The 10,429-nt window shown below is 42.0% G+C and overlaps 1 protein-coding gene across 1 annotated transcript in view; it reads left to right on the top strand.

Moving 5' to 3' along the window:
• The first annotated feature begins 7,127 nt into the window (after positions 1-7,127).
• The window catches only part of LOC114654489 (synaptopodin-2), a 158,211-nt gene continuing 154,909 nt past the window's right edge, over positions 7,128-10,429 (top strand). The window contains exon 1 of the mRNA XM_028805067.2: positions 7,128-7,298. Within this exon, the coding sequence (XP_028660900.2) occupies positions 7,194-7,298 (105 nt within the window). The 5' untranslated portion in view covers positions 7,128-7,193. The remainder of the gene's footprint in view (positions 7,299-10,429) is intronic.

The following is a 10,429-nucleotide window of genomic DNA, read 5'->3' as shown; positions in this document are numbered from 1 at the left end:
TGTGTCCGTCTTCCACAAACTAAGGCTGCGCCATATTGCCAGACTGAATACTCTCAAATTACAGAGTGGCAACACACGGAAAAAGCTATAAGACAGTTCTGTGTCATGGATTTTAGATCCTATCCTGTATATATATAGGTAACCACATTGTGTGTGTGTGTGTGTGAGAGAGATTGAGAGAGGAATGAGTGAAATGTTTTCAGAAATTATTAAGCCAATTTATATACAATAAAATTGTTAATTTTTGTCATTGAGTGGATCATTTCACTGTTAAAGAAAGACAAACAAAGATAACTGGCAGTAACAGTGCAAAATTCACAATTGGTATGCCAGTTTGAAAAGATACGTTTTGAGGGTAGCTTTAAACTGTGTTATTGAATCGAGCTGACGGATATGAGAGGGAAGAGAATTCCAGAGTTGAGGAGCACAATGAGAGACACTCGAGCTCCCATAGAACTGAGTCTGATGTGCGGTACAGAAAGTCAAGCTGAGGATGAGGATCTGAGTGAGTGAGAGGAGTGTAAGTCTGGAGGAGATCAGTGAGGCTGTGGAGAGCTTTAAATGTTAAGAGCGGTATTTAGTATTGTAATCGGTCGTTAACAGGGAGCCAGTGAAGTTGAGAGAGAATCGCTGTGATATGTTCAGTGGATTTAGAACAGCAGGTTATTATCCTGGCAGCAGAATTTTGAAGACGTTGTAAGCGATGTTGTGGGATGCCAGATAGAATAGCATTACAGTAATCTATACGTGAGGTGACTCAGGCATTAACCGATAATTCAGTACTGTGTTGTGTGAGAACAGGACAAAGTCTTGAAATGTTTCAGAGATGGAAGAAGGCAGTCTGAGAAATGTTACTTATATAGGAGGAATTATTTAATAATAATAATAATTAATATTATTTAACAATTGTCATTATTAGTGTATAAATGGATATAAATAATTACATGTAAATGATTCGCCAAAATCTGTTGTATGTAAACGATACTGTTTTAAACGTTATTGTTTTTTCATCTGAAAACCCGGCTTCCACGTCTACCTGTATTAGTTTTAAATGGCACTTTTGCCACTCGCAATATGGCGTACGCGCTGACGTATCGTGTCGGCTGAGCAACACAGTGAATGCGGCGTCAATCTAGATATGTCTGTGGTTTTCAATGCCAAAAGCGGAAGTGATGACATCAAAAGGCCAGAACCGGAAGTGACATCATTCTTGGCGCCGGAATTGGATGTGATGTCATTCTTGACACCGGAAACTGGAAGTAACGTCATTCTGGGCACCAGAACTGGAAGTGACGTCATTCTGGGCGCCGGAATTGGAAGTGACGTCATTCTGGGTGCCGGAAGTGACGTCATTCTTGACACTGGATACTGGAAGTGACATCATTCTGGGCGCAGGAACCAGACGTGATATCATTCTGGGCGCCGGAACCGGAGGTGGCATCGTTGCTGTTAAATCAGGTAGGTTTTCTCCTATTTGGCCTGCAGAGATAACAGAAGTAGATTTAGTGCCCCCCTACCACCCACTGGCCTGGCAGGTAATTACCTCCACTTGGTCCACTCAGCTTCCTCCAAATCACAAGTGTGTGACAACGGGCATGGCTTGCCTGACTCTTTTTACTTGTCCTTTCTTTTTCTTACATTTGAAATCGAGTGTCTTAACAGTGCAGAGGGCCAAATGGGGGTGCAGGACAAAGCTTGGATGCTTGGGGTGCCAAGCAGGCAAAAAACCCCATTTCCGACCAATCGGAATTTGTATGGAATTTCTGCACAGAAGCCCAAATACTCCATGTGTAGTTGACATATTCGGGCTGATTATGAACTACATGTCCTCCTCCTCCTCCTTCTTGATCCTTCTTGCCACCCTCTCTGACCTTGGCATCACTGGCACTGCTCTCGGATGGTTTGGATCCTGACATTCGGGCAGACCCTACTATGTGTCCTACAAGAGGAGGCATGTCAAGTATTCTTCATGGGTTAGCAGATCTCAAACTGTGGGGTGTGCCCCCCTAGGTAACAAAAAAGGGGGCGCAAATGTTGCCATATGTGGCGTAATTTCACTATTCGTAGGAAAATTTTAAACTTGTAGCAGTGTATCGGCAGCAAAAAATATAGGAATAAATTTTATTAAAGTTTCAAAAAAACGTTAGGGGGGCGCGATTATAACTGTTATGAAAACTTGGGTCGCAGATACTTAAAGGTTGAGAAACGCTGGGTTAGGGTTTGGGTCTTCTCCTCTGCTCCTCACCTCGCTGGGTTTCTCATGCCAGTGCTATGCCGATGATACGCAGCTGTGCCCAGGGGTGGAATGGGACTGTCATTCAGTCCTGGAGTGACTTGATACAGACCAGCCCACCACCTCACAAGGGTTGGGGGGCATTATTACTAGGCCACAATAGTAAGGAAAATGACTGCCTCCTGCTCTTTTCAATGCAGTCATGTAGACGTTGGTCAAGAGAGTTGTCTTGTGCCAGTTTTGGGCTAAGACCACACTTCCCCATCACCTATTTTTTCCACAACATGTGCTGTCTTGGGAATTGTTGGAGGTGACAACAGAAAAACAGATGAAGATCTCTGGACTGTGGAGGTGCAGAGTAAGCTAAATGGGTAGAAGACTTTCCTGCATGGCCTCCATCTACCTGGGGTTTCTCTTTCTTTCTCCTCCTCAGCCCTTGTCACCCGTGTCGTGGAACCCTGAACATAAGCCTCACTTAGAATCTTTAGTTGATCTAACATTCCCCCTTCCTACAGGGCCAGTCTCACCTTTAATAACAAATAACTGAAGTCATTCCTAGGACTTCTGCTGTGTGGTGTGCACTGCTGGGTCCCTGGCCAGTTATAACTCTGCAACACATAAGACATGAGGTCTGCACAGCCGTCACAGACTGTTGCATGTCCTTCCATTGATCATTTCTTCATATCCTGCAATCGTGATAATAGTTCATATCATTTTTTAGAATACTGAAAACTACCCACTAACCTCCATCCTATCCTCGCACCACAGCACCACCACGTCTCACACACCTGTAGCTGTCCTTTCTTTATGACCTCCTGCCCGCCTCATCAGTGTCACTGGACGGACTCTCCGGGTCTCATAGCAGAACTGGGACACAAGGGCAGTGTTTTGTGCTTCCTGGGCGTTCATAGCAGGTAGCCTTTTGATTTGATAACTCAGAAAATAAAGGCAATTTGAACATTTCATGGTAGCTCACATGCTTGCAATGGCTTGTGGGTAGTTTGAGCCCATACAGCGCAGCACTGCTATTGGTGTACTTGAGGCCAAAGTCAAATGAACCTGGTCACTCCGCTGTGGGATCACACTATTGTTAAACGATGTGCTGTAGGGTGATTTCTGCGGGTAGAGGGAGAGAAATTTGATGACATAAAAACTGGATGGACACACAGATAGACAGACAGACACTTGTCCTTTTATTAAGTTGGATAAGTTGATTTCTGTCCATCTGGCAGTTATTCTGTGTTGGATGTATTCGACGTTCATGTCTGCAGTGCAGTGTGTCCAGCCAGTTGATATGTCTCTGTTATATGCCATTTGGTATGGGATTCATTAAAGTAGTGTTAATGTTTCTGATGCACCATCTGTTGGAATGAAAAGAGCAAAGCATTTTATTATTACAAATGTTTGTGAAGTGACATCTTTTGGAAAGAAGAATGCAATGCATTTGTCTCTGTTATATACTATTTTGTCTGGGATTTGTAAAAGCAGTGCTAATGTTTGTGATGCCCCATCTGTTGGAGTAACAAATGCAATGCATTTAATTACTGCAAATTTGTTTACATTTATTTAGCCAATTTATTTATCCAAAGAAACTTACCACATTTGAAATACAATTAGTTACATTTCTTTTGTTTTTCCAATTGGAGCACAGGCAGGTAAAGTGACTTGCTCAGCATCACACAGTGTCAGTGTCAGGATTTGAACCCACAGCCTCAATGTTTGAAGTCGAAAACCTTAACCACTGCACCACACTGCCTTCCTGTTTGTAATACACCATCTGTTGGAATGACAAATGCAATGAATTTTATTACTACAAATGTTTGTGATGCACCATCTGTTGTAAAGTAACATGCAATGCATTTAATTACTACAATTGTGATGTGCCATCTGTCGGAATGACAAATGCAATGCATTTTATTACTACAAATATTTATGATATGCCATCTGTTGGAAAGAAAAATGTAATGCAGATGTCTCTGTTATTTGCTATTTGGTATGGGATTCATAAAAGCATGGCTAATGTTTGTCATGTGCCATCTGTTGGAATGACAAATGCAATGTATTTTATTACTACAAATGTTTGTGATGCACCATCTTTTGGAAAGAAATATGTAATTCATTCTATTACTCCAAGTGTTTGTGATGTGCCTTCTGTTGGAATTAGAAATGCAATGTGTTTTATAACTACAAATGTTTGTGATGCGTCATCTGTTAGAAAGAAAATACAATGCATTTTATTACTACAGTTGTTTGTGATGTGCTATCTTATGGAATGACAAATGCAATGTCTATGTCTCTGTTATATGCTATATGCTGCTTTTTTGGGATTCATAAAAGCAGGGCTAATGTTTGCCATGTGCCATCTGTTGGAATGACAAATGCAATGTATTTTATTACTACAAATGTTTGTGATGCACCATCTTTTGGAAAAAAATATATAATTCATTCTATTACTCTAAGTGTTTGTGATGTGCCTTCTGCTGGAATTAGAAATACAATGTGTTTTATAACTACAAATGTTTGTGATGCGTCATCTGTTGGAAAGTAAATACAATGCACTTTATTATTACAGTTGTTTGTGATGTGCCATCTTATGGAATGACAAATGCAATGTCTATGTCTCTGACTTATGCCATTTGGTATGGGATTTGTAAAAGCAGTTCTAATGTTTGTGATGTACCATCTGTTGGAAAGAAAAATGCAATGGATTTTATTACTGCAAATGTTTGTGATGTACCATCTTTTGGATAACAGAGACACAGCCACTGGCTGGACATACAGATACTTGTCAATTAATTACAACACACAGTACACTTTTCATGCACAAAATAGACAGGTAGCACACTAAAAGTAATTCCCATTAAGTGTTATTAACAATGCTGACAACAGCTATATTGAGAGGACACGTCAATTAACAGTGATATAGTTACTTCAATGCCATCGGAATGTGACTGATGTGTCATCGAAATATGCAGTGAAATGCGATTTTCTGTTCTCTTCATTGACCTGCCACCTGAAGTAACTGAAAAGCCAACATTAAAAAACTCTGCAAAGGACTTAGGGATGATCGAAACCTGACACAACATTAAGCCAATTTCCGTGCCAACTCCTTGTTTTGTACATCCTGACTTTTGCTTAAGAAATGGCACACATTTGTTTCCGAGCGTAACCAAGTTTCATATGAGGCCCCCTGTATGTTTTATCATAGGGGCATGAGGAGCAAAGACGAAAGAGTCAGTTAATATGAAGCATATGTGATAAAAAACCTGACTTTGACTATAAGAGTCTAAAGGAGTTAACACAGCGCTGTTTAGTGCAAGGCCACTAATCAGGATGATTGTCAGACACCCGTCCATATAAATCATGGATGACATCTGACATTTCGTCATGAGAAAGAAGAGCACAGACTGAAGGAGTCCCGTGAAGGAGCTCTTAGGTGGTTACAAACTTCTTCCATTTCTCAAATTCTGAGGCCACTGTCCTCCTGAGAACGCTCAAGGCTGTACCATTGCTTTTGTCTCCTTCTCCTGATCTCTGCCTCACCACAGTCTGATCAGGGAGGTCTTCAGACAATTCCTTGGACTTCATGGTTTGTGTTTTTTGTTTTTTTGTCCTGACATGCTGAATTTGTGGGACCTTCTCCACACAGGTACACATGTGCCTTTCTAAACAACGTCCAATCAATGTGATTGGCCGCAAGTGGATGCCAATCAAGTCCAAAAAACATCTCAAGGAGAATTAAAGCAAACAGGAGGCACACCTGAGCACAATGTGGGCAGCGCACACGTGAGAGATTTCAGATTTTGATTTTTAAAACATCTGCCAACATTTCTGAAAACGTTTTCACCTTGTCATTAGGGGTTAATGAGTGTAGATTGATGAGCCAAATTTAAAATGAAATCTACAACACAATAAAGTGTGAAGAAAGTCAGAAAGCCTGAATATTTTCTGAATCCACCTTATTTATCTGTCTCTCTCTATATAAAAGCCAACGTCTGTCTGTCTGTACGTCTGTCCGCTTTTCACACGAGAACTACTTAACGGATTTAGATCGGGGTTTTTTTTTTCTATAATTTGCTTGAACATTCCGGTTGATTTTGAAACTTCTCTCATCTCGATAAGTATCATAGTTCGCTTACAGTACCGATTTATTTGCGCGAAATGCGATGATGGGAAGGGGGCGGGGCCCTGGTGATTGGCAGCGATATCACGGCCACGTGCTTTTCTCCCCACGCGGGGTACGCTCTCCCGTCAGACCTGAACCCGATCACATACAGTGGCAACTTCCCTTCCGCTTGACCAGAATTGCATTTTTATTGCTTATTAAAGTTTGTCCTGTTTCACTATTACATGGGCGGAGCCGTGGATGACAGCTAGTCTCTTATATAGCGCCCTTACTCCCTCTCCCTATATATATACATATATATATACTGTATGTACTGTATAATCTTCTATATGGTGCCCTTTCTGCAGGCCTACCTATGTTGAGGCACCGTTATAAATAACATGAAAGCGTTTCATTTTTGCCTGTCTGCTTTGTGGTCTTCACTTCGTAGCTCACACTTGTTATTAACGGCGTAGCACCCGCTCGCCTATCTTCCTTAGCTGATTCACCATTAATACTTGCACATGATGTGCGCACACCTTTACGGACTCGTTCGCCTGGTCTTGTCTCAAGACTGTGTTCCCGGCCGTCAACGGCGCTATATAAATAAGTGCAGTGACGGACTGTCCGCTCTTCATCGCTAATCGGCTCCCTCGCTTTAAAGCTCCCTAGCAGGACTCGGTGGGCGTGGCCATCGCTGTGACGCACGCGGGCAGGCCGAGCTCGCGCTGATTTTGTGTGATGCGAGTGCCCCTTACCCAACATACGGAGGTACCGCTCCTCATCAGAGGGCACACTAGGGAGGGGTCGAGATCGGCTGCATGAAAGTTTTCATTTCAAGTGATCGCCGCTAGGATGGGTGCTGGGGATTATATCTGCGTGACGGTCCTCGGAGGAGCGCCTTGGGGCTTCAGCCTGTCGGGGGGTAAGAAGGACAAGAAACCCCTGCAGGTCTCGAAGGTAAGCAGATGGAACAATTGCCGAAGCCGATTGTATTTGCAATGCACACGCCGTTTGTTTTTGTTTTAAGTGGATGTGTTGCTGGAACTGAGAGCTTAGCATTATGAGCCCACCCCGCCCCCCTACTTTAAACACAACTTGGGATCAACAAAACGGCAGGAGAGAAAATGAAAGGCACTGGAAAGCAGGCGGAGGTACCGACAAAACGCTGGGCAGGACAGTGAGGGGCAGCGGTAGACGGGCCGTAAGGAAACCTGTGGAGTTTGAAAAGCATAGCATAAAAATGAAACTGAGCCGATTCTCAGAGCGCAGCTGGTAGGAGCAACTTTCACTCCGACTCGCTGGAATGTCTGCGCTTTCGATGATTTTGACTTTGGGCTAAAGTTGCTGCATTAAAATAATAATAAAAAATAACAACAGTGAGATGATTATGTTGTTCTGGGCGAATGGCACCTTTAGAATGCGAAGAGCCGCTCATGGAGTTCGCCTTTCATTAAAACCACATTGCGGGCAAAATTCCTAATTGGGTGCAATTACTGTGCGTGTTTCATGGCCGGGTGCGCGGCTGTCTAAATATTCTTATCAGGGCTGGATAACCCGCTTTAGGAAAAATGATAAACTGGAAAAGGATGATGAGCCGTTAAAACAAGAACAACAACAACAATAAGAAGAAGAATAAAATAGCTTGATGAATATTCTTCGTGGGAGGCACGGTGGCGCAGTGGGTAGCGCTGCTGCCTCGCAGTTGGAAGACCTGGGTTCGCTTCCCGGGTCCTCCCTGCGTGGAGTTTGTATGTTCTCCCCGTGTCCGGGCGCTCCGGTTTCCTCCCACAGTCCAAAGACATGCAGGTTAGGTGGATTGGCGTTTCTAAATTGGCCCTGGTGTGTGGGTGTGTTTGTGTGTGTCCTGCGGTGGGTTGGCACCCTGCCCGGGATAGGTTACTGCCTTGTGCCCTGTGTTGGCTGGGATTGGCTCCAGCAGACCCCCGTGTTTGGATTCAGCGGGTTGGAAAATGGATGGAATATTCTTTGTCGTCTTAGTAGTAGTAATAATAATATTATTATTAGTACTAGCAATATTTAATACTATTTAATCAAAATAAGACGGCAACAAAATGAAACAAGGATGTGACAATCAGGAAATAAATTTTAAACTCTTTAGTACATAGGAATGGAATTTCTCTTAATCACACCCTTAATAATAATGAAGATGATAATGAGCATTAAGTTCCTTTCCTTTGTTATGGATGTTAAAATAATTTTCTAAATGTTTTATCTTTGTGTCAATGCCATGATTGTGTTAAAAAAATGATCAGATTTATTATTGTTGTTATTATTAGTTCAGATATTTAATATATGCATAGAAAAGACACTGAATCAATTGGGACGTTATTTTAGCATCTTTAATAAATAGGAAAGGAACATTCTTTCAATGCCAATAATAATATTAATATCAAAAACAGAAAGCAAGAAAATGACATAAACATGGAACAATTGGGAAATGATTTTTACATCTATAACAATGCTTATTATTATTATTATTTGCTCAGATATTTAATACATGCATGTAAAAGACACAATGATGAATCAATTGGGAAATTACATTAACATTTTGTAAAAACAGGAAATGAACATTTCCTCATAATAATAATAATAATTTGGATATGACTTGGGCGCCGCCGAGAGTGGCAGCCTTTTCAGCAGCTCCGTGTACGACTTTATTTTTCTACCTTTTAGTTTTCTCTTTTTTATTATTTTTTATTGATCACTCCTATCACTTTCTTTTATGTTGTGAATTTCACCTTGGGATTAATAAAGTATCTATCTATCTATCTATCTATCTATCTATCTATCTATCTATCTATCTATCTATCTAATAATAATATGTGATCAATTTTTTTAATGCAATCATGATATTGACACAAAGATGGAATAATTAGGAAATCATTTTAACATCCATAACAAAAAGGAAAGGTACCTTCCCTTATAATGTCCACTATTGTTGTTGTTATTATTATTATTAGTAGTAGTAGTAGTAGTATTGTTGTTTTGTGATCCAGATAAGAGAGTAAGAACAATGATACAAAGATGGTACGATTCATAATCACAAGTCCTGGCCTCTCCGCTCTTGATGCCCACTCTACTACTTCTTCATATGATGACGATGATGATGATGATGTTGACCTTCTTCCTCGTCTCACCTTTCCGTGGTTTCTGCTGTGTCGGATATCCACAGACATCAACAGCAGATCAGAGCAGTGCCTGCCCTGGTTGGACCGTTTGAAGGTGGTCGTTGAAATCCTTCTGGAGGTCTCTGATTGCTCCCACTCCTGTCTTGGCATTCTGTCTTCTGCTGCTCTTGATTTGCATGTCATCATACTTGCTGAGCTTCTCTGTCTCTTTCTGTAAGACGTTCACATCACCAGGAATGGCCGTAGCCATCAGCAGGCATGTCCTCCCCTTTCTTATTGTGCAGCACTACGGCATAGCAGGGTGGCTGTCCAGTGTGAGCCGGTCAGTGACTATGGTCACATCCTACAAGACCCTGGTGGTGGCTGCCTCATCTGTGATGTGCTCACAGCACTTGTCAGGCATTTGTACCCCTAGATGCTGGCACATGGCGCAGTAGATGTCACAATAGATGTCACCTTGTTGTGTCTGCCAGTGTACTCCGACAGGGTAAGTGTAACCTGGTGGCTTTCACGCTCCTCTGCTGTGTGGCACATTCTGGTAGCTTCAGGGCGTCCCTCTGGTGGACTCTTTTTATTTTACTTTTGAGGCCAGAGCTGCACAGTCATGTCATGGACACTTGTACAGTATGTCAGCTGCTGGTGCGTGGAGAGCATTGTCCATGTAGTGTATTATTATTATTATTATTATTATATTGGCCTGTCCATTTCCCATGAGCCCACAGCTCGCTGATTATGATTTGGGAGTGGTGATGTGGCTCAGCAGTTTGCCTTCTCATCTTTACTTGGACCTCCGTTCAGTTTCCAGTCCCCCAGCACTGCCACCTGTTTGCACCCCTTTACGTCCGTTTCCCCTTTCTGTTCTGGTTGATACATTTTTTAAAATTTCTGCGTCTTTTTCTTTGTATTTTTTTGGGAAGTCTATGTGGCAAATCTGGAGGG

Source organism: Erpetoichthys calabaricus, chromosome 7 (assembly GCF_900747795.2).
Source record: "Erpetoichthys calabaricus chromosome 7, fErpCal1.3, whole genome shotgun sequence".
NCBI classification, from domain to species: domain Eukaryota; kingdom Metazoa; phylum Chordata; class Cladistia; order Polypteriformes; family Polypteridae; genus Erpetoichthys; species Erpetoichthys calabaricus.
The sequence above is the reverse complement of the archived record's forward strand: the minus strand, read 5'-3'. Positions and strand labels throughout refer to the sequence as shown.